Genomic DNA, 24,786 nt, shown 5'->3' with positions numbered 1-24,786 from the left:
CTGGTCAGTTATCATTCAGAACTGTATACCCTCCAGACTGTAAATAGGAGAAATTAGCTACAGTTTATGAACATAACACTATAATATGCAGATTTTCTAAAAATATGTAATTAGACATCCCCCCCCCCCCCGCAGAGGGTCCCCAGCAAAATGTGTTAATACAGCGTCACAATAATTTTAACCACTTTATCAAGCTTGTATATTTGCTATTTTTGGGGAATATGGCACGTTCCTTCTTCCCCAAAAGCATAAAGTGAATGGAAGTAAATGTGCACACCTCATTTTTGCAGAATAAATATGTGTATACAAACAAATGGCTACAGACTGGAGTACATTTCCTTGTGGTTTCAGTACTATAGAGTACAGAAGTCCTGACGTCACTCGTTCATCCCCTGGTTCGTAAAGTCATTTCTCTATGGAGAATAACATTGGGTCATCTTAGAATCGTCTCATATAAGAATTGTGGTCCAAAAATAAACAAACTGTCTTGGCGATATTGTCAGGGAGGAGGTTCTGTATCGTTTATGATAGTCAGTCACTTATATTTGATACAGTCTGTTTCTGTTTCTGGCGAAAATGTAACTAATTCGGCGGAAGTAACATTATCGTTTTCTCACCGTCAGTTGATGGTTCATATCCATAAGAGTCAAACCGCCGGGATCATTTGTTTATATTTGGAACAGAGTTCTTATTTGACGCGATATTAAAGACGTCTATGGGGATTCAGAACGGGGGTGGAAAACCGCGAACCAGGTGGTGGTGGAGTCTCCCGTCGATCCGACGGATGAGTAGACATGCAGTTAGATACCTGCATGTCTTACCAGCACAAAGATTGTTTTAGGTGTTGAGCGGTCGTGCAGTCCTCTCACCACCCTCTCGCCTTCAGAGGGTCATTGCCCAACAGGTGCAGAAACTGCCACGTGTAGGGCGGGCCCAAGAAGGTGCAGCTTTGTTATTCGGAGTGGGCATCTCCTAGCCTTTGCCTAAAAAGACATAGCCTACAAGGCAGCAGGTGGATTTTGGGGTCAGAGTTGCCTTCTCCTAGCCTGTTCCAAGGCAGCAGGTGGATTTTGGGGTCAGAGTTGCCTTCTCCTAGCCTGTTCCTAAGAGGAATGACCTGCCAGGCAGCAGGTGGTTTGGAATCAGAGTTTCTCTCTCCTATCCGATGTGTTGGCTAGACTGGGTACTATCGGACGTACCATACAGGCATGCAGAAGGACCAGGTCTGTCAGTAGGGACATTTCCTTTGCCAAAGGGCCCTTGCTGAGGTAAGGGGCTACCTCTCTGCAGCCTGCGGTTGCAGTTTATCGTCATGCCCAGGACCGAACCAGGTAGGATGTGTAAATGACGTCAGACGTCGGTGCTCTATAGTCACGACGGTAGGCTGAGGAGACAAGGACGCTGGATCATTACTATCATGAATTAGTAATAGATGGTTAGATACAAATGTTAAAGCATCACGTCTACAGCCTTGTGTTCTGAGGCAGACTTTTCAAAGCACTTCCAGAGTGCTGTTGAAAAGCGATGTAATACAAGCAGACAGACAGTCAGACGGACGGCTCCCCTGGACAGATGATGAGGGCCAGAAGATGACTATCAATGACACAAAATGGGTGCCTGGTGATTGTGGGAGACAGGACTGAGACCTGCTGTGATTGGCTGTGAACCTGAGAGCTGGGTTGCAGGAGATTGCCATGACTTTACAAAGCCACAAACAGAAATCGTCGCCGTCGAGTGGAAACCTTGGATGTCCAAAACGTACTATATTATAGAAACACATTATAACTCATTAGAACACAGGTCTACCTTTTTTTTCTCCGGTATACAAGAGAAAAAAAGGGAAACCTGTGTTCTAATGAATCCAGCATAGCTATTTAGTCACAAAACCTGAACCATTTTTCAAAAGTAGCAAAGCTTGTAGATTGGCTACTTTTGAACTTTATCTATTTTTGAAAGAGCTTGTAGATCGACATTTTCTTTGCTACTTTTTAACCCATTAAGACCTGAAGCCAATTCTACAGGTCTCCTAAATCCCAACAGTATTCTGAAAAAAAATATGTTTCTATATCAGTGGTGCTCAAACCTCCATGTATTTGGCCGCCGACCCTCATCTCAAAATATCTTGTTCCAGGGACCCCCAGAAGCAAAGATTCGAGTTAAAAATGTTCGCTTTAAAACAATATATATTCAAATATTTGCAAATATTTGATTTTTCAAAAATAGCAGATCTACAATTATTTCATACAGGATGATGGTGTACCTGCTAGGCCTTGGCCTGTCGCACCTCCAACGGTGCCGATGGAGGACTATGCATGGCAGGGGCGTCCGCTTCCCTGAGCCAGGCCAAAACCTGACCGCATACCAAAACAGTTGAGCTGCAGGGTCTTCAGCTGGGGACCACCTTTCATTGATGTTTCGCCCCTTACCCAGAACATCTCCTGGTGGCGGGGCAGTGAACAGGGACGTCTCCCTGACACCCCCTGCAGCTCAACTTATTTTCATGTCCCCCCCCCCCCCCAAGTCTTGTCTCGTCGTCATAGCGCGGCACTCGGTGCCGCGCTATGAGCTTGTATATCTGCTATTTTTGAATAGCCAAAGTGTAAAATAATGCTTTTGAGCTCAAATCATGAAGTGACACAGATGCGTTCCAGGTCTTAAGTGACACACTTGTACGATGAAGAATTAACTCACGAAAAAAACAGAGTTGAAATATGGAGATACGAGGTAATCCCCCGGACGGCAACGAAATGGAAACCGAACAGTTTGAAGCAGCGATCCCTGATTTATTTTTCTTTTCTTTTCTCTTTTGGCCGATTGAACTCTGAAGCTTGTCCGTGACAGTCATCATCACATCTCAATCTCAGAATGACAAGTAGACAGTCAGACCCAGCACCACAGCATCTCATTACTGTAGGTTTTAACAAACTGTATTCATACCAAAATGTATTTCTATGAAACTGAAAAAAGAAAAAAGCCTGTGAGAACAGTGTGAACAATATTATTGTTTTCTCAACACAATGATCTCAATAATGCATCTGTACAAATATCACACGTTCCCCCCCCCTACATCATCATGTACAATAAATCATTTACATTGTGATGAATGTGCTTTTTTTTAAAGAATCCATTTGGAACTCAGCAAAAATACTGAAGCCACCTGTGAACCTTATCGTCAGAAAATAAAGTTATTGAATTTGTTTTAATAATTTTGCATTTTGCAATCTCCTATTCTGGGGGTCCCTGGCACAAAACCTTTTCACATGGGGATCCGCAGCCAAATACATACAGTATCAATTTGGGGGTCTTTGACATGAAAAAGCTTGAGAACCGCTGCTCTAGCCCAGTGGTTCTCAAAGTGGGGTCCAGGGACCCTCAGGGTTCCTTGAGGGGGTGGGGTGGGGTGGGGGGGGGGGGGGGGGGGGGGGCAAACAGACCATTGAAGGGCTGTTCACACCAAGCATTATAACTATATTAATAATTATTATTATAACTATAGGCGCCGTGTCAACTGAGAAGACCTTTTGAGTTGGCAGCGCCAGTCTGCCATGCAAAATCCATTTTCCTTTTTTTAACACTTTATTTATGTTTTCCATGTCCAACCATACAATAAAGAGACATACATTTGTAGTATTCAACATATTTTACCTCGCCACCAAAGTCACTGAAAAAAAAGAAAAACAAACAAAGACAAAACAAGACAAAGAAAATAAAATAACTCATTAATGATAGAAACGATGGCAAGAATAATGTAGAAAAAAGAGAACGCATAAACAAACAGACAGACAAACCAAACGATAGTATAATAATTGAGATGTAATATAATGTCCAGATTGCGGTTATAAACAGCTAAATCCATTTTCTATGGTAAAGACACGCAGGTGCGTTTCCTCTTCACAGCGTTAAGCATGGCTCTTCAGCCCTCCCGACGCCCAGGGTCTTTTTATCACAGCGCCCCCTGGTGGCAGCTCCCCCCGGAAACAGTTCAACTCCTGGAGAGGAAGCGCTTCTCTTTTCATCCTCCTGGCTGTGTCTGACAACCTGGCCGTGTCTGGGGTCTGAACGTTGTGGGTGTTAACAAACGCTACACGTGAGGGTTATGGACATGATATCCACAAAGCTCAAAAGGCGTTTCTCAGTGGACACAAGTCGACGCCTAAAGTTTTAAACATCCTTCTACTGTAACTCAAGTTGGATGGCAGAGTCCACACCACCAACTATAACAAAGACAATGGGAAATGATATAGTTCTAGTGCTTGGTTTGAACAGCCCTTTACAGGTCTGTAACTCAGAGAGTGTACAGTCTCTGAGTTATGGGTTCCTGGAAATGAAGAGTTTTTAGAACCACTGTTCTAGCCTGTCAGCACACGTACGTACAAAAATATTCCACTAAATTAGCATCAGAATAGTTAACCCAATCAATCCGAGAACTAATCTGTCATTTTAGATTTGAGCTATAACCATTATTTTATACTGCGCTATTCAAAAATAGCAAATCTACAAGCTCATAGTGCGGCACCGAGTGTAGATCTATGAGCTTGTAGATACATTACAAATACGTTACATCATTTTGGGGGTCCTTGCCATGAAAAGGTTTGAGAACTACTAATATAGCAACATACGTTTTTTTTTTTTCAATAAACTGTTAGGATTTAGAAGATATTTGTAGAAGATTTTTTTGCAAAGATTTGCAAAAAAAAAAAATCACGATTTTTCAAAAATAGCAGATCTACAAGCTCATATCGCGGTACCGCGCTATGAGCTTGTAGATCTGCTATTTTTGAATAGCCAAATAAATCTAAAATGACACAGATGCGTTCCCGGATTGAATGGGTAAATAAGTTAACAATGAACTCAAAGTACTGTAGTATGTGCTCTGTGCTTGTCCTTGTGTCACACAGTTCCTCTGTTCAGGTGACTTTTATTTACTCCTGTTCCAAACTGATGAGCTCTGCCTGGCCGCCGTCCCCGAGAACACTCAGCAACTTCTTGTACGCACTCCTGTTCACAAAGTAAGAGTAGCCATGAGTACTTGCATACAGTACTTGAATACAATTTTAACTTAGTATTTCATTTTTTCAAATACTTTGTACTTCTACTCCAACTAAATCTCAGAGGCAAATACCAAATATTATACTTTTCATTCCCACTGACATTATTTGACAGCTTTAGGTACTAGACTGCATATTTAGATAATCATTACAAAACATACGTTGACCTCTTAAGCCCTGTTTTATACTTCAGCTATTCAAATTCGACCATAATTTCATACTTTGGCTATTCATAAAGGGAGGCATGCGTTAATCCGACAGACCTTTTCTCCGACTATGTGGCATCCGCGTGCGGTTAGGGTTAGGGTGCGGGTTTGGTTCGGGTTTAGTATTGGAAACGTCGGAGCGCTGCGCTGTCGGAGGAATGCGCTGTCGGACTAACGTACTGCACCCATTCATAAATAGCAGATCTACAAGCTCATAGCGCGGCAATTTGTAGATCTGCTATTTATTTTTTTATCTTGAAAACCTTTGCAAAAAGTGAACATTTATAACTCAAATCTTTGCATCTGGGGGGTCCCTGGAACTAAACATTTTGAGATGGGGGTCGGCAGCCAAATACATATCATTTTGGGGGTCCTTGACATGAAAAGGTTTGAGCACCACTGTTATAGCAACACATAGAAGACATTTGTAGATGCGTTCCCGGATTGAACGGGTTAATGCTGGGCGTTTACTTGTATGAGAGTATTTGTACAGTAGCAGTGATGTTACAACACACCTCAGTGCAGCGTTCCTGCCCAGTCCCCTCTTGTGCTCCGTGTTCCTCAGGCAGACAGACAGGTGGGGGATGAGAACCAGCACCACAGAAGGGTCTAGGACGGCCACTGTCTCCAGCACACTGTACACCTGTCTGTCATACGTGCCTTCATTCTCCTCTGCAAAGCACCTATATAGGAGCAAAAGCAACACAAACACTCATACTGTATATAGGTATAGGTCTATCTATCTCATTTGGAAGAATGCATCCGAGGTTCTCTGTTAGGTACCGTTTTGTTCAAGGTTTCATGGATAGGCTCTATGCACAGCAGCCATATTGTGAAGAAATTCACAGGTGTTGCCAATGATACTAATGAAGGCTCTGTTCCATTCTGATCAAACAGAGTCAGGGTGCTGATATTGTGCATGTTGGCTCACTGGAAAGGGGGTTCCAAATGGCCCCTTACGGGTGTGTAACTCTGAGAGTGTACAAATGGAACCAAATGGACCCTTACGGGTCCATTTGGTTCCATTTGTACTCTCTCAGAGTTATGGGGGTCGTGGAAATTAAAAAGTCTGAGAACTACTGTGCTAGACTAAATGGAACAGAGCCTTCATTAGCATCATTGGTAACACCTGTGAAGGAAATGATAATATGGCTGCTGTGCATAGAGCCTGTCGAGACAAACTAGAAGCAGCAGCATCGTGTGACTAACATCAGTGTCTAGACTTTTGTGACTGGGGGTGACCCAAGTGCGTACTCATGTACGCGAGCTCGTTGAGTAAACACGTCTGAATAATTACCATTTTTATTTTAGTAAAAAAAGGAAAATACATTTTCAGGTGGGTTGGCAATTTCATCTAATCAGTCGAGCGTACCGACTTGTTGGCTTCAATTTTATAGTTCTGTTTTGTGTCATCCTGACCTGACCAATCCTGTCCTGACCTGAAAATGCATTTTTCCGTTTGCAAAGAGCCGGAGAGACGAGGACTGAACAAACGATGATTACCATCAGAAAATACAGAGCTATTTAAAGGACGACTTCACCCATTTTCAACCTGTCTTCATATAATTGGTCCTCACTAATGCTCATGATAATATGGCACCATTTTTGCCTACTCAGTCTGTGTCTCAGACTGGTAGACAGGTTTCTGAAGTGTCCACAGCCCTCCTATGAGACACAGACTGAGTAGACAAAAATTACACAATTTTATCAGGAGCATTAGTGAGGATCTATTATATGAAGATTGAAAGAAGGTTGAAAATGTCCGGTTAGGTCAACCAAGTAAAGGGTTTAAGTGGTTAACCTGTAATAAACATGTTATTGACAATACAGTGTCATTGTTGTCATTACCGTAGTACCTGTAATAAACATGTTATTGACCATACAGTGTCATTGTTGTCATTACCGTAGTACCTGTAATAAACATGTTATTGACAACATGAGAGACAGTGTCATTGTTGTCACATTACCGTAGTACCTGTAATAAACATGTTGTATTATACAACATGAGAGACAGTGTCATTGTTGTCACATTACCGTAGCACCTGTAATAAACATGTTATTGACAACATGAGAGACAGTGTCATTGTTGTCACATTACCGTAGCACCTGTAATAAACATGTTGTATTATACAACATGAGAGACAGTGTCATTGTCGTCACATTACCGTAGCACCTGTAATAAACATGTTATTGACAACATGAGAGGCGGTGTCACCTGTAATAAACATGTTATATTATACAACATGAGAGACAGTTTCACCTGTAATAAACATGTTATTATACAATATGAGAGACAGTGTCATTGTTGTCATTACCGTAGCACGGTGACGAGCTGCTCACACGGTGCGTCTGTACACACGGCGGCACATCTCTCCACCACCAGCTGTAAGGCGTCTGTGCTGCTCTTTCTCACTGTGTGGAAAAAACACAAAGTCATTTGATCACATCTACTAATGTTGAAACTCAACACTGGGCCTGGGGAAATAGTATACTCTTTAAAAACATGCAGGGTAGACAAGACTGAGAGCAGCCTTGATGAGGTGAAAGAACGTGGCTGGGCATAATATCGTCTCTCCGGGGTGGAAACCCTCATATGTTCAAAACTGTTACTTTTCGGGATTCAAATTCAAAATGATCAAAAGTAGCAGATCTACAAGTTCAAAACGCGTCGCGTTTCGAGCTTGTAGATCTGCTACTTTTGATGCTTTTGTGTGACGCTGCAGTATGATCAAGTAGGGCGTTAATTTACGAAAAAAAAACACAAACAGTTTAAATATAGAGATAAGCGGTTTCTGCCCGACAGCAACGATAGTATAATGTTGTCACTGTTGGGCAGAAACCTTGTATCTCCGTATCTCAACTTTCCATGTTTTTTCGTAAATTAAATGAATTTCATCATACAAGATTGTCGCACGAAAGTAACTAAAGTAACCAATCTACAAGCTCAGAACACGTTGGGAGCTTGTAGATCAGCTGTTTTCCCTATTTCTAAACATTTGTTAACCCATTGACCTGGAACGCATTTGTGTCATTTTTTTGATTTGAGCTAAAAAGCATTATCTTACACTTTGGCTATTCAAAAATAGCAGATATACAAGCTCATAGCGCGGCACCGAGTGCCGCGCTACGAGCTTGTAGATCTGCTATTTTTGAAAAATCAAGAAAATGTGTGCAAATCTTTGAATATATATTTTCTTAAGCGAATATTTGTAACTGAAATCTTTGCTTCTGGGGGTCCCTGGATCAAAACATTTTGAGATGGGGGTCGGCGGCCAAATACATATAATTTTGGGGGTCCTTGACATGAAAAAGATTGAGCACCACTGATATTACTGTAGAAACATACGTTTTTTTTTCAGAATACTGTTGGGATTTAGAAGACATTTGTAGAATGGGCTTCAGGCCTTAATGGGTTAAAGCGAAAAAGGAAAGTGGTTTAGTGTGTCTTGCGGTCCAGACAGTGACCACACGGTGTGACTCACCGTGTGGCTCGTTGACCAGCATCAGACAGCGTAACAGAGAGGGGAGGGGCAACGTGAGGAGGGCGGGGTCAGAGTCCCTGTTCCGTCGGAGCAGCTCCAATAGGAAGGCCAGGACGGACGCTAGGCGTGGCGGAGGGGCGTGGCCTTTGAACTGCAGGAAGCTGTCACTGTAAAAAAAACAAAAAAAAAAAACATGTTGGGGAACAGGGGGATAATGAGGCACCTTAGAACTCCTGTTCACATGAGACAAGACAGTGAAAAGTCATTCTGATCTGAATTGATTGTGGTAGTTTTAGTATTAGATATCTGTATTCCCATAGCCAACTAAAATCATTAACCCATTTAGACCTGGAACACCTACTTGTTGTTATACCTTTCAATCCAGGAACCCCTTTTGTGTAGCATTAGCTGTTGCTATATAGCAACATTATTTTTCAGAAAACTTAGGATTTAGAAAGCGTTTCTAGAATTGATGATGGTTATCATTATAGTATAGAAGTGGTCCGCATGTTTATTGTAATGACCAAGCAATCGATTATGTTCTGGCTTGGATCAATGGAGCTAACATAGTATACTTTCATTTCCTTTTTATCTGTATCACCAGGAAAACTAATTTTAAGAGATTTTAAGATTTAAAAGAAAAAAATACCTTTTTTTACCATTTGTTTTTTTACATTAATGTTTTTATACTAATACTTTTTTATACTGTTAAATTATATGTAAAGACTTAATGTTTTGCCAATTATTTGGGGGCCTGCTTGCAATATCCTCATGGCCCACCAGTGGCCCCTGACCCACAGGTTGGGAATCGCTGTAAAGTACTTTCTATGCTTTGTGAATGAAGAACATCATTCTTGCACCTTTTGAAAGAAGAAAGGTTATTGCTACGATACCAACCAGAGCACATGCAGGATGGCCTTCCTCAGCGCTGCCCCCTGGGGGCTGGGTGTGGCCTCACAGGCGGCCAGCAGCACCGGGTGATTGGCTATGGCGGCGGTGGAGGGCGTGGCGGGCAGGAAGTGGTCCAGGTAGCGGCTGACCACACAGCCAAGCTGCTTCCTCAGGTAAACACCCTGGTTCTGAGACACGCTGGAGGCCACAGACACTCCCTGACGAAACACACACACACAAAGCTAACCTGAGTCGTACAGTGGTTCTCAAACGTATTCATGTCAAGGACCCCCAAAATGATATGTATTTGGCCGCAGACCCCCTTCTCAAAATATGTTGTTCCAGTGACCCCCCCTAGCAGAAAATAGCAGATCTACAAGCTCATAGCGCGGCACTCGGTGCCGCGATATGAGCTTGTAGATCTGCTATTTTTGAATAGCCAAAGTATAAAAGGTTAAAGTGGTTACAATTATTGTGATGCTATATTAACACATTTTGCTGGGGACCCCCTGGAACCCCCCCAGGGACCCCTGGGGGTCCCCGGACCCCACTCTGAGAACCAACGGAGTAGTATAACCTGTACATTAAAGCTAACCTGCAGATAGAGGGGCAGACTGTCCTTTAATGCTCTGTCCTGCTGGGTGAGGTTGTGGGGGAGCAGCATCCCGTCTATGATGCGAAACAGCAGCTGCTGAGCTTTGGAGGTGGCCAGCAGGGGGCTCCAGTGCTTCACAATGTTCCCTGGAAAACACATGGAGGCACACAAATGATCACAAGAAGAGACACACACATTACAGTGCTCTTCAGTCCATGTTCCACCACTCTAAAGGTTCTACAGCAGGGGTCTTCAACAGGGGGTCCCTAGAGTTACTACAGGAGGGCCACCAAATCTTTGTGTGATATGATTTTTTTTTACATTAACCACTAGAACCCCAGCATCCCTATTCTGAGGAGAACTTTAGCCAAAAATAGCCGATCTACAAGCTCACAACGCCGGCACCGAGTGCCACGCTATGAGCTTGTAGATCTGACATTTTTGAAAAATCCTGAAAAGTTGTGCAAATATTTGAATTGTTTTCATTTTGTTGGTGGACATTTGTAACTCAAATCTTTGCCTCTGGGGGTTCCTGGAACTAAATATTTCACAAATGTTCGCTTTAAAAAATATATAATCCAAGATTTTGCCACAAATTTTTGATTCTTCAAAAATAGCAGATCTACAAGCTTGTATATCTGCTATTTTTGAATAGCCAAAGAAATCTAAAAATGACACACAGATGCGTTCCCGGTCTTAATGGGTTATATTAAGCTGTCCCTCTGTCCAGTACCTACCCACAGCCCAGTGGACATTAAGCTGTCCCTCTGTCCAGTACCTACCCACAGCCCAGTGGACATTAAGCTGTCCCTCTGTCCTGTACCTACCCACAGCCCAGTGGACATTAAGCTGTCCTCTGTCCTGTACCTACTCACAGCCCAGTGGACATTAAGCTGTCCCTCTGTCCTGTACCAACCTACAGCCCAGTGGACATTAAGCTGTCCCTCTGTCCAGTACCTACCCACAGCCCAGTGGACATTAAGCTGTCCCTCTGTCCTGTACCTACCCACAGCCCAGTGGACATTAAGCTGTCCCCTGTACCTACCCACAGCCCAGTGGACATTAAGCTGTCCCCCTGTCCTGTACCTACCCACAGCCCAGTGGACATTAAGCTGTCCCTCTGTCCTGTACCTACCCACAGCCCAGTGACATTAAGCTGTCCCTCTGTCCTGTACCTACCCACAGCCCAGTGGACATTAAGCTGTCACTCTGTCCTGTACCAACCTACAGCCCAGTGGACATTAAGCTGTCACTCTGTCCTGTACCTACCCACAGCCCAGTGGACATTAAGCTGTCACTCTGTCCTGTACCAACCTACAGCCCAGTGGACATTAAGCTGTCCCTCTGTCCTGTACCTACTCACAGCCCAGTGGACATTAAGCTGTCACTCTGTCCTGTACCAACCTACAGCCCAGTGGACATTAAGCTGTCACTCTGTCCTGTACCTACCCACAGCCCAGTGGACATTAAGCTGTCCCTCTGTCCTGTACCTACCCACAGCCCAGTGGACATTAAGCTGTCCCCCTGTCCTGTACCTACCCACAGCCCAGTGGACATTAAGCTGTCACTCTGTCCTGTACCTACTCACAGCCCAGTGGACATTAAGCTGTCACTCTGTCCTGTACCTACTCACAGCCCAGTGGACATTAAGCTGTCACTCTGTCCTGTACCTACCCACAGCCCAGTGGACATTAAGCTGTCCCTCTGTCCTGTACCTACCCACAGCCCAGTGGACATTAAGCTGTCACTCTGTCCTGTACCTACTCACAGCCCAGTGGACATTAAGCTGTCACTCTGTCCTGTACCTACTCACAGCCCAGTGGACATTAAGCTGTCCCCCTGTCCTGTACCTACCCACAGCCCAGTGACATTAAGCTGTCACTCTGTCCTGTACCAACCTACAGCCCAGTGTACATTAAGCTGTCCCTCTGTCCTGTACCTACCTACAGCCCAGTGGACATTAAGCTGTCCCTCTGTCCTGTACCTACCTACAGCCCAGTGGACATTAAGCTGTCCCTCTGTCCTGTACCTACCTACAGCCCAGTGGACATTAAGCTGTCCCTCTGTCCTGTACCTACTCACAGCCCAGTGGACATTAAGCTGTCCCTCTGTCCTGTACCTACTCACAGCCCAGTGGACATTAAGCTGTCCCTCTGTCCTGTACCTACCCACAGCCCAGTGGACATTAAGCTGTCCCTCTGTCCTGTACCTACCTACAGCCCAGTGGACATTAAGCTGTCCCTCTGTCCTGTACCTACCTACAGCCCAGTGGACATTAAGCTGTCCCTCTGTCCTGTACCTACTCACAGCCCAGTGGACATTAAGCTGTCCCTCTGTCCTGTACCTACTCACAGCCCAGTGGACATTAAGCTGTCCCTCTGTCCTGTACCTACTCACAGCCCAGTGGACATTAAGCTGTCCCTCTGTCCTGTACCTACTCACAGCCCAGTGGACATTAAGCTGTCCCTCTGTCCTGTACCTACTCACAGCCCAGTGGACATTAAGCTGTCCCTCTGTCCTGTACCTACTCACAGCCCAGTGGACATTAAGCTGTCCCTCTGTCCTGTACCTACTCACAGCCCAGTGGACATTAAGCTGTCCCCTGTACCTACTCACAGCCCAGTGGACATTAAGCTGTCCCCTGTACCTACCCACAGCCCAGTGGACATTAAGCTGTCCCTCTGTCCTGTACCAACCTACAGCCCAGTGGACATTAAGCTGTCCCCTGTACCTACCTACAGCCCAGTGGACATTAAGCTGTCCCCTGTACCAACCTACAGCCCAGTGGACATTAAGCTGTCCCTCTGTCCAGTACCTACCTACAGCCCAGTGGACATTAAGCTGTCCCCTGTACCTACCTACAGCCCAGTGGACATTAAGCTGTCCCTCTGTCCTGTACCTACCCACAGCCCAGTGGGCCAGCTGTATGCCCTCCTGGTGCTTGTTGACCAGGTATGGTTTGATGTGCTTCAGCACGTCTCCTATGTAGTCCAGAGCCCTGGTCACCATGGCCGAGCGTTCAGACAGCAGCGTCAGTCCACTGTACACACAGCCTACAGCCTGGGGAGGGAAGGAGGAAGGCTGGTTTAGACTTCCATCTACAATACATCAGTGGTTCTCAAACTTTTTTCATGTCCAGGACCCCCAAAATGATATGTATTCGGCTACGGACCCCCATCTGGAAAATATTTTGTTCCAGAGACCTCCAGAAGATTTTTTTCAAAAATAGCATATCTACTATGAGCTTGTATATCTGATATTTTTGAATGGCCAAAGTATAAAATATTAAAATGATTGTGACTCTATATTAACACATTTTGCTGGGGACCCTCTAGTACCCCCAAACCCCAGTTTTGGGAACCAATGATCTACACAGCTCACAACACAGATGCATTGTGAGCTTGGATCAATGTAACTAATGTAGTATACAATTACAAGCTAAAAAACACTATTTTACACTTTTGGCTATTCAAAAATAGCAGATATACAAGCTCGTAGCGCGGCACCGAGTGCCGCACTACGAGCTTGTAGATCTGCTATTTTTGAAACATTATGAAAATGTGTGCAAATCTTTGAATATATATTGTTTTAAAGCGAACATTTTTAACTAAAATCTTTGCTTCTGAGGGTCCCTGGAACAACATATATATATATATATATATATATATATATATATATATATGTTTTTGGAAAATAATTTTCAGAACCCAAGATATCGTGATCCGAAGATTTGCTGCTCCATTCACTTCTTGTTTAACTTTTTTTTTTTTTTTTACTTTAAAAAAATTGCTGGCACAGTATGAACATATTTTTTTATTTCATTGGCACTGAGAGAGTTAATGTTATATTATCAATTACATCTTAGTGATTTTTCAATGATTTGGGGGCCCCACTTGCAATATCCTCACGGCACGGTTGGGGATGGCTGACGTGATGGAATGGCAAGACAGAAAGAAGAGGAGACGGAGAGAGAGAGGAAGACGGAGAGGGAGAGAATGTTAGAGAGAGATGGACACGGATAAGGAATGAAATTTATTTGACAAGAATTTGCATGTAAATGCGAGCTGGAAATTTCTGTATTTGAAGTAGATACCAGAGCATTGTAAATGGGACTTCCCAGGAACTAGATATGACTCTGACACTGATACTGATACACCGAGAAGAGAATACATCACGTATATAGCGCACGCTTGTCAGAGGATGAATTTGACTTAGATACGCTGAGTACATTTGACATGCATAGACGTCGGGAAATGGAACATCATGAAACGTAAGAGATGGATATTATGTCCTGGAAAATAATTAAAATAATGATCTCCACATTTGCCAATTTTCTTACTGCATTTGACAGCTGACATTACTAGTACGTAGGGCTGGGCAATTAACCAGAAATGTATCAAAATCAATATTTACACCCAATAACCCGACTTTATCTTGCTCATGTAGGTCGAGAATCAGGTTTTTTCTTTTTTTCCCATATCTATCGACAAATTGACTCGACCCAGTGTATTTACAGTATATAGATCTTGTCAGAGAACTTTTGAGGTTCATTAATCGTAACCGAGGCAAAAGGTTTGAAATAACGGTGATATTGATTTGAAGTCGTATCGCCCAGTCCAACTACGTATCAGTGTTGTCGGGCAGAAACTTCACATCTCCATATTTCTTTCCGTAATTAACGCCCTACTACAGTGTCACACAAAAGTATCAAAAGCAGCGTTTTCTCGTCGATTTGAATCGTGAAAAGTAGCAGGTTTCCACCTGACAGAGAGGATATCATTGTTGTCGGGCAGAAACCTTGTAACTCCATATTTCGATGTTTCACTTTTCATGTTTTCTTTTTCGTAACACTGTAGTATAACTACGTCATACTATATAGTGTCACAGAAAAGTAGCAAAAATAGCCTACTGAGCTTGTAGATCTGCTATTTTTTTTAATATTGACGAAATTGTCAATATATTTAGTCTTAGTTTTAGTCATCATAGCTTAGTTTTAGTCGACAAAATCAACACTGGCCCCATCATCCTTACCTTGAGAAAGAGTCCCAGGGCAGGGCAGGGCTCCAGTCTGGTAGAGGCAGGCTGGAGGAGGCCTGCTCTCTGCAGCAGACTGTCCACCTCAGGAAGCCTGAACACCAGCCTGGTCAGCTCACACAGCTGCTCATCCATGGCCCTGCCTGGAAGACAAACAAATACCTCAACATCCATATTGTGGCAATAATATCGTATTGTGACAATATCAATACAAAAATGAAAGGTTATTTAAAAAAAAAAAATCTTCCATTTCTTTTCCAAAAAAATATCTTTTCGTGACCCATTGTTTGAGAACCCGTAATGTGCACAGAATGTGTGTCTGAGAGACTATACTGTGTACCAGTGCTTACCAAACAGTGGGTCGGACTCGGGACTCATTTGTGGGTCGCGGACCCATTTTATGGGTCACAAGTAAATATCCCTCTACCTTTTATTTCTACATTTTGTTTTTAATTATTATTATTAAAAGTGTCCAAAAATTCAATTCAAGATTTGTCATAAATTAAAAACCAATTCAAATTATTTTCAAAATAATTTCATAACTAAAGAAATTCTAAGAAATAACAATAAAGAAAATATATATTAAAACATTGCTTGGGTCCTAGAGACATGGGTCTTGATCTAAACTAGTTTGGTAACCACTGCCGTATATCTTACCTGCTCTGCTGTCCGATCCATCAGCGCTCTTGTGCAGGTGTTGCTGCAGAACACAGCGGAACCAGGCCCTGACTGACGGAGAATGGGCCGACCCAGCAGCATTACTCACTGATGACACCAGGTCACTGAGGGGGAGAGATAATGGTGTATTTAATACTAAATGGAGCATTGATGGGAGCTCAAAACAGGGTTTCTGCGGGTTTAGGCTAAGTCAGACTTTTTAATGCCACTCAATAATTACATTTGGAACACACTGCCTAAAAATCTGAGGCTAGCAAAACCAGTGCCCTCTTTTAAATCACTTCTGAAAACACAATCTTAAGTGTTTTTCTTAAGTTTATTTGCCTATGACAGCTCAAATTGCTCAAACTTGTTTGATCTGTTTGACTATAAATGCTGTATTATGTTCTGTAAAGCCAGGGGGTACCCAGCTAAAGTAGTTAACATAGCATCACAATCATTTAAAACACTTTATCCATTGATACATTGGCTATTCAAAAAAAGCAGATCTACAAGCTCATACATCTGCTATTTTTTAATTTATTTTTAATATCAAAAATATATTTGGAGAATTTTGAAATTTCTTTTTGAAAACAAATCTTCTCTTCTGGGGGTCCCTCCCTGGCACAAAACATTTTCAGATGGGGTCCGCGGCCAAAATACATCAATTTGACAAGAAAAGGTTTGAGAACCGCTGTGTTGATTGATTGATTGAATACTTTATTAACAGTTTGCAAAGACATACAAGGTCTGTTAAGAGGATTTGAAACCCAAGAAAGCACTATGGCTTGTTTCCATTGGGGTCCTTTGTACTCAATTCATCGAAACATTTTTATTTTCTTAAAATTTAGAGTAGCCAATATTTTTTTACCCCCCCCCCACCCTTTTCTCCCCAATTTAGTCATTATGCCAATTGATTCCTCCCCACGCACATTTCTGTGTCTTCACTGCTGTCGAATCCTACTGACTCACCTGTCAGTGAGTCCCACCAGGAGGACGTAGAGCCTTCGTCCTACTCCTCCCGCCCAACACTCCCCGCTGACAGGTGCCGCCCCAGCCCGTAGGAGTACGTGCAATGACCGATATCACCCTCCCCACCCGGCTTCCCTCCCCAGAACACGGACCAATTGTGTTCGTGTAGACGCTCGACAAAGCCGGATGCACCACGGTGGATTAGAACCCACAACCTTCGTGGTGGTGGGCAGTGACTGTACCACTGTGCCACCCGAGTGCCAATAAATGAAAGACAAATATACACTACTATGCAAAAACATCAAATAAACGGGTAGAAAATAAAGATATGTACAGTAAAGGGTGTTACCAATGATACTAATGAAGGCTCTGTTCCATTTAGTGTAGCACAGTAGTTCTCAGATGTTTCAATTTCCACGACCCCCATAACTCTGAGAGTGTACAAATGGAACCGAAACCCCTTCAGGAACCATGAAGGTCCCTGGACCCAAATTTTTGACCCACTGGTATAGCAGAGTGTTTCCAGTGAGCCAACATGCACAATATCAGCACCCTGACTCTGTTTGACCAGAATGGAACAGAGCCTTCATTAGTATCATTGGCAACACCTGTGAATGTCTTCACAACATGGCTGCTGTGCATAGAGCCTGTTCCGAATTGAAGCCCCCTTAGAGGTGGTGTTACCTGTTCTGCAGCAGGTGGGGCAGGTAGCGGGTGACCAGCAGTGGGTGGAGCATGTCGTCCCAGCCAAAGCACTGCATGATGGCCTGCACCGGGCTGGGCTGCAGGTCCTGGGGAGCACTGCCAGGCAGGTCCAAGGCCAGCAGAGTGAAGCCTGCATTTAAACATCAACATACAGGAGATATATATATATTACACTAAAAGGTGTGCAACAGTTAATCAAAGTAATATGATATATCGGTGCTGTCGGGCAGAACCCTCTTATCTCCATACTTTAACTTTTTTGTGTTTTCTTTCGTAAATAACGCCCCACTTGATTATTCTACAGCGTCACACAAAAACATCAAACGTAGCAGTGACAAGCACTGCGTGCTTGTGTGACAAGCTCGAAACGCAGCACTTTTTGAGCTTGTAGATCTGCTACTCTTGCTGTTTTTGAATTTGAATGTTGAAAAGTAACTACCAACAGAGACGATAATAGATATAGGGCTTAGAGGGATATTTCACTTAATTCGCTTGATTCAGTATTTAGATAGTTGATATTCATTTTATCAGACACGCCCCCTTCCTATACAAACCCATTGTAACTTCAAACTCCATTTTAACCATGTTAGATTCATCGAAAACACCCGTCCTTGGTTCTGGTGACTCACCCTACCCTCCTAATAGTGAGTTTTTTCGATTACTTTTTTCATTTATTTAAATTATTCTTTTTTATTGTTTTTCATTTTTTTCATTTTCTAAAACAATTATTAAAAACTAGAGGTCCGGGCGGCCTACGGCCGCCCGAAACCCCCAGCCGCGCACGGGGCCCAGCGTGGGCGCGTGTATATATGGGATGAACATTTTGGAAAAAAAACAAAAAAAAAAACAAAGTTGTAATGTAAAAGTAAAAAAATTGAGAAAAAAATTGGGAAGGAATAATATTTTTTATGTTTCAGGGGGTCCGCGGACCCCCTGGTGGTCCGCGCCAAAGTCGTCGGATGAAAATCTCCAAACGGTAAAAAAAAAAAAAAAAAAAAAAAATGAAAAAAAAAAATCATGCAGGTTCTTGCTTGTTTCTGGCGTGGCATCCCAACCTGGCATCCCAATGCCGGCGATGTGTACTTCCGGGTTGCATAATGATGACATCACTGTCGAATCCTTTGCTGTCATGAACCTAGCCTGGTGTGTTGACCAGTAATGATGACATCACTGGCTAATCCTTTGGTGTCATGAACCTAGCCTGGTGTGTGGAGCAGAGCAGAGCAACGTGCTCTTGTTGTTTTGGGGATTTTCAATGGCGGGCCGTCGTGTTGTGTTGGCGTCGGTGGTACGCACGGTAAGCGGTAGGAAGCTGCTTCCACTTCCGTTGTGTCCGACATTTGGTGAGTAGAATTAATTATGTTGCGAGGTGGGAACGGTGTAGTGAGGCATGGCAGGTGCCCTACGCGAAACGTAAATTCAGGCCGCCCGCCGTGGCGACAGTGTTGGCGACATGTGGTGTGACGGTGTTGTGTTTAGTCGATAACAGAGCTGTGGGGTGTGGACACCGAGGGCACGGAAGTTGCTCGCCATTTATATAGTTAGATAAATTAAAAAAGTAATCGTAAAAACACAGTCTTCTCACGTATTAGAAGGATAATATCAGTCACCAGAACCAAGGTGTTTTCGATGAATCTATCATGGTTAACATGGAGTTTGAAGTCACAATGGGTTTGTATAGGAAGGGGGCATGTCTGATAAAATGAATATCAAATATCTAAATACTGAATCAAGCAACTTAAAAACGGTCCGGGGTGCTCCCAAAAGCCTGAGTAGACGATAAAATGACCCACAATTTCTTTTAAAGGGAAATATCCCTTTAAGTGGTAAATCAGACTAATAGATTTAGTTAATTCGTTGACATTATAAATAAATAAGATAAATTATCACACAAAAACAACATGCTTCTCGATTATTCGATGAATGGAAAAGGTTTTCAATAGAATAATCTCTAAAAAATAATGGATAGTTTAAAACAGAAGGAGGGATGCGCTGCCTGGGTTCAGTCACAGTGGCTCACAGGTGAAACATATACTGTATACAGTATGTGCAATGTCTTTAGTTTACATGTACTGTAGTTACTTTATCATCTGAAGCTCTATAATTCAGCATTATGAAAATGTGTCTCTTCAACAAACTGAGACAGCAACGTTTTCTAGTTAAATGTATGTGTGTGTGTGTGTGCGTGCGTGCGTGCGTGCGTGCGTGTGTGTGTGTGTTAAATGTGTGTGAATGGGCGAGGGGGCGAGAACGGGAACTGTATGAGCAAAAAGAGGGACGCAGGTATACATAGAAGCAAAAAAGAAAAAAACTAAGTTCTGCTTGTGGTGAGGCAGACTGTAGGGAGAAAAGGACTGAGGCACTCCGGATGACCTACGTGTTAAAATCTATTCAAAATTAAAATAAAACAATGGATAGTCGCAGCCCTATACATAGTTGTGGTTCAAGTCCCTCCAGACAGAGCTGAGGGCTGATGATACTGTTCCACCACTCTGCCCTCACTGACCTGCGGCGGCGTCGGCCAGCTGAGTGGGCGGAGTCTGAGAGAGACGCAGGCTGCGCAGGTAGGGGTAGAAGTGAGACCACAGGGCCGCTGCCACCGCTAGGTGGCGCTGTTTGCCTACTACTACACCACCACCGGTAGCAGCAGGACCCCAGGCAGACGATGGGGGGGCCGACTGCACACTGCGCTGATGGACCCTCCTGTTAAGAAAGGCATATACACACACACACACACACACACACACACACACACACACACACACACACACACACACACACACACACACGTTTGTATTCGTACGTGAGGACATCAACATTTTAAGACAGCAATTTTATAAATTTTGAACCCATCTTGAACCCTAACACACTCAGCCTGAATTTACATTAAAGTTTCACTCCACAATGATCTTTTTAATAGGCATGGTAGCCAGGCTAAAGGTGTCATGCACTGAAAATGACACTTGTAGATCTGCTGTTTGGGGTATTTTGATAATCGATTTTTTAAAATGTATTAAATAGATGAGTTTGATTAACTGGACTGCTCTCTTCCAAAAATCCCAGTCCAGTCCAGTCAGTCAGTGCTGACACTGACAAAGACATGGATTGTGTTGCTTTCTCAGTTAACCCATTCAATCCGGGAACGCATCCCTGTCATTTCTAGATTTATTTGACTATTCAAAAAAATAGCAGATATACAAGCTCATAGCGCGGCACCACGTGAAAGAGAGAGAAAAATCGTGAAAATGTGTGCAAATCTTTGAATATATATATATTTTTAAAGCAAACATTTATAACTCAAATCTTTGCATCTGGGGGTCCCTGGAACAACATATTTTACAAATGTTTGCTTTAAAAATAAATATATTCAAAGATTTGCACACATTTTCATGATAAAAAAAAAAAATAGCAGATCTACAAGCTCATAGCGCGGCACTCGCGCTATGAGCTTGTAGATCTGCTATTTTTAAATAGCCCAAAGAAATCTAAAAACACGGATGCCATTCCCCGGATTGAATGGCTTAACATCAATGTGTGTCCCTCCTGTGTTGTGTGTTTGAGGCCCCCCTATCTGTCTCAGGAGTCCTAGTGGCCCCCGGGTCACCCTCGCCAGGTGCTGGCAGAGTCCTGAGTAGAGTTACGGCCCCTTGGGAGACCTTCGGGGACCCCTCTTGTCGCCATGGGTACGGTGGCATGGGGCGTGGGTGTGTGTGTGTGTGTGTGTGTGTGTGTGTGTGTGTGTGTGTGTGTGTGTGTGTGTGTGTGTGTGTGTGTGTGTGTGTGCAGAGTGAACTGCAGTGTGTGCCGGGTTCAGCCGCGGGACAGGGGTGTGTGTTACACCAACGACCTCCGGGTGAAGGTCACCGAGCTACAGGTGAAACAGGTGGGCTGTTCATTGGGAGGAGACAAGGAGTCTAGTTCAGACCCAGTGGTAGACAGTAACCAAGTACATTTACCATGAGTACTGTACTTTTAAGTAAAAATATTTTGATATCTGTACTTTAGTATTTCTATTTTTTGGATACTTCCCTTCACTTCACTACATTACAAAGTAGTTAGATATGTTATTTTCACTATTACTGCTGCTGGTCATCAAACTATTGGCATAGGAATGCGACAAAAACTAAAAAACATATCCACAAATTCAAGTCTCCATGGGGTGACCAATCGATAGGAAAAAAGTCATTTTGAGGGTGAACTATCCCTTTAATATTGTTTTTGAACATTTCTGGAAAATCTCATGAATTTGGGGGGAAATGTCAAAAGTTCAATACAACTACTCCAGTACTTTAACTCGAGTAAAAATTTGACAGAGCAACTGTTCACTTTGCAGTTGAGTAACATTTGACCAGGAGTATATCGTCTCTGTCGGTCGGAAACCTCATATGTTCAAAACTGTTACTTTTCAGGATTCAAATAAAAAAAACATCAAAAGTCGCAGATCTACAAGCTCAAAACGCGCCACGTTTCGAGCTTGTAGATCTGCTACTTTTGATGCTTTCGTATGACGTTGTAGTATGATCAAGTAGGGCCTTAATTTACAAAAACAAATCACACAAAGTTAAAATATGGAGATAAGAGGTTAAGAGATAAGAGCGACGATCCAACAATACTTTGACTCAAGTACTGGGGGGGGGGGGGGGGGGGGGAGTACTCTGCCCACCACTGCCCACCAGAGAGGGTCATGGGAAGGAATAGATGTGAGGAATTATGCCTCTTGATTGGCCGCTCGCCTCGGCACCATGGCGATGGCCATCAACGGAGGCGAGTCCTCGGACCCTCCTCCCTCCCTCTGCCTGACGGGCAGAGTGATTCTCTTAACCCATTCAATCCTGGAACGCATACTGTACTGTGTGTCATTTTACTTTTTTTTTAAGGCTCTAACCATTATTTTATACTTTTGGGCTATTCAAAAATAAGACTCGTAGTGCGGCATAAGTGCTGCGCTATGAGCTTGTAGATCTGCTTTTTCTTTTTGAAAAATCGTGAAACTCCCCCCCCCCCCCCCTTCCATCTCATAATATTTTGTTCCAGGGACCCCCAGAAGCAAAGATTTGAGTGTTTGAATGTATATATTCAAAGATTTGAGTGTTTGAATGTATATATTCAAAGATTTGAGTTAAAAATGTATAGATTAAAAGATTTTAGTTAAAAATGTATGTATTCAAAGATTTGCACACATTTTCAAGATTTTTCAAAAATAGCAGATCTACAAGCTCACATCGCGACACTCGGTGCCGCGCTATGAGCTTGTATATCTGCTATTTTTGAATAGCCGAAATAAATCTTAGAATGACACAGATGTGTTCCCGGACTGAACGGGTTAATGTGTGCGGATTCCACGCATAGTCTTAATAGACATAATGACGCCCGGGTCTAAATTTGCCCGGGCTACATAATTACCCCCGTTAATTGTATCAAGAGAAAACGGCATTAATCACCAAGAGATACCGAGGTATTGCCAGCAAGAGGAATTATGCTTAATTTGGCGGGACGGATTGGAAAGCGAGAGAGAGAGAGAGAGAGGGAGAGAGAGAGAAAGAGAGTCTCTCTTTTTTATTATTTGGTTAACTGGGTCAGCGTGGTCCAGGGCCCATATAACACAGAGAGAGAGAGAGAGAGAGGGGCCTTTGGGGACTTCTAACTCTCTCTCTCTCTCTCTTGCCATTAATGTGCAAATGTAGTGGCCCTGCAACCCCGAGATCTGAGATGGGGAAGTTTGGGGAATTAGCCGCTCTAACGAGATACTGTGTTACGGGAGCCAGGGCCTCTGAAATGAGAGGAGTGCGCTTAACCCCTTAAGACCGGGGAACGCATTTTTTTTGTCATTTTTTGGCTATTCAAAAATAGCAGATATACAAGCTCATAGTGCGGCACCGATAACAGCCAAAGAAATCTAAAATGACAAGAGAAAATATTTCTGGGGGTCCTTGACATTAAAAAGTTTGAGCACCATTGATATAGCAACATACGTTTTTCAGAAAACTGTTAGGATTTAGAGGACATCTGTAGACTCGGCCTCAGGTCTTAATGGGTTAAGTTAGTGTTTCACCTTTGAGGTGTGTGTTTAAGTGTGCGTGTGTGTGTGTGTGTGTGTGTGTGTGTGTGTGTGTGTGAGTGTGTGTGTGTGTGTGTGGCAGAGACGGTCGAGTGCGTCCACAAGAGAATAACAGTAATACACCTACAGTAGCTGAATGGCGGTGAGGACACTAATAGCTGCCTGGCTTTTACAAACGCAGGGCTTTTATTCAAATGAATCCAAACTACATGACCTCCATTCAGACGGCACAATGCTCCAAACCTAGTCTCAACCAGTGGGGGACCAAAGTACTCTACTGCAGTACTTGAGTCAAAAGTATTAGATACTCCTGGTCAAATATTACTCAACTTTACAAGTGAAAGTTGCTCTGTCAATTTTGAGCTAAAGTAGGCCCTACTAGAGTACTTGCTTTAAAAAGTATTCAAAACTACAAATTACATTTTCTTTTTTCATATAAATCAATGCATTGCTGTATTTATGTTTTGTCCCTGTGTATAGAATAGACCATATTCACCCGGCGGCCATGTTTCTATGAAGTCACTGAAAGTAGCCACCCAAGGTGGCGGCACTTTCAATGTTAAATTCCAATATGGCCGCCGTGTGAATATGGTCTATGACAGGGGTGACTGTGAGTGTGCGCTGGCTGGCACCAGGGTTGCCAGATCTGCTTATTATAATTTCCCCGCAAGATTGTATTTGAAAATAGCCGATCTACAAGCTCACAACGCGTCGCATCGCGACGCGTTGTGAGCTTGTAGATCAGCTATTTTCAAATAGCTGACGTACATGTTAAAGTACTCATGTGGCCCATCGTCGCTTCTTTTGGGCTGGTTTTCCTAGACCTGGTTGCTTGTTTCTCTCACAGAATCTGGCAAAACACTGGCTGGTGCACACACCCTGATGTGCTCGCTACAGAGACAATAAATCCATATCTCCTTGGCTTGATAAAGTGTACCGGACCCCCTTGTGATGGCCACGGCCTCTCGCTGGGGGGGGGCTTGCGGCCCGCTCTGCTCAGAGCCATTAGGGGGAAATTAATTCAGATTGCATTTAGATTAAAGAGGTGGGAAAACACAACACAACACAATGGAGCCTATCGGGTGGTGGATATAGGCAACAGGGAAGGGACAGCAAGTATAGATCGTAGACCTGTTGT

General features: G+C 43.3%; 1 protein-coding gene across 1 annotated transcript in view; it reads right to left on the bottom strand.

The window, feature by feature from the left end:
* Positions 1–4,813: 4,813 nt before the first annotated feature.
* mms22l (MMS22-like, DNA repair protein) overlaps positions 4,814–24,786 on the bottom strand; it is a 45,277-nt gene continuing 25,304 nt past the window's right edge. Inside the window, exons 16-26 of the mRNA XM_084051890.1 lie at positions 20,097–20,293; positions 17,570–17,720; positions 15,914–16,038; positions 15,254–15,399; positions 13,126–13,282; positions 10,223–10,368; positions 9,634–9,845; positions 8,737–8,903; positions 7,570–7,666; positions 5,770–5,937; positions 4,814–4,998 (exon numbers count right to left, since the gene is read on the bottom strand). Coding sequence (XP_083908016.1) covers positions 4,923–4,998; positions 5,770–5,937; positions 7,570–7,666; positions 8,737–8,903; positions 9,634–9,845; positions 10,223–10,368; positions 13,126–13,282; positions 15,254–15,399; positions 15,914–16,038; positions 17,570–17,720; positions 20,097–20,293 — 1,642 coding nt within the window. The 3' untranslated portion in view covers positions 4,814–4,922. The remainder of the gene's footprint in view (positions 4,999–5,769; positions 5,938–7,569; positions 7,667–8,736; positions 8,904–9,633; positions 9,846–10,222; positions 10,369–13,125; positions 13,283–15,253; positions 15,400–15,913; positions 16,039–17,569; positions 17,721–20,096; positions 20,294–24,786) is intronic.

The sequence above is a fragment of the Gymnoscopelus microlampas genome (genome assembly GCF_963454915.1).
Source record: "Gymnoscopelus microlampas genome assembly, chromosome: 3".
Lineage (NCBI taxonomy): Eukaryota > Metazoa > Chordata > Actinopteri > Myctophiformes > Myctophidae > Gymnoscopelus > Gymnoscopelus microlampas.
Note: the sequence above shows the minus strand (reverse complement) of the source record. Positions and strands in the feature narration are given on the sequence as shown.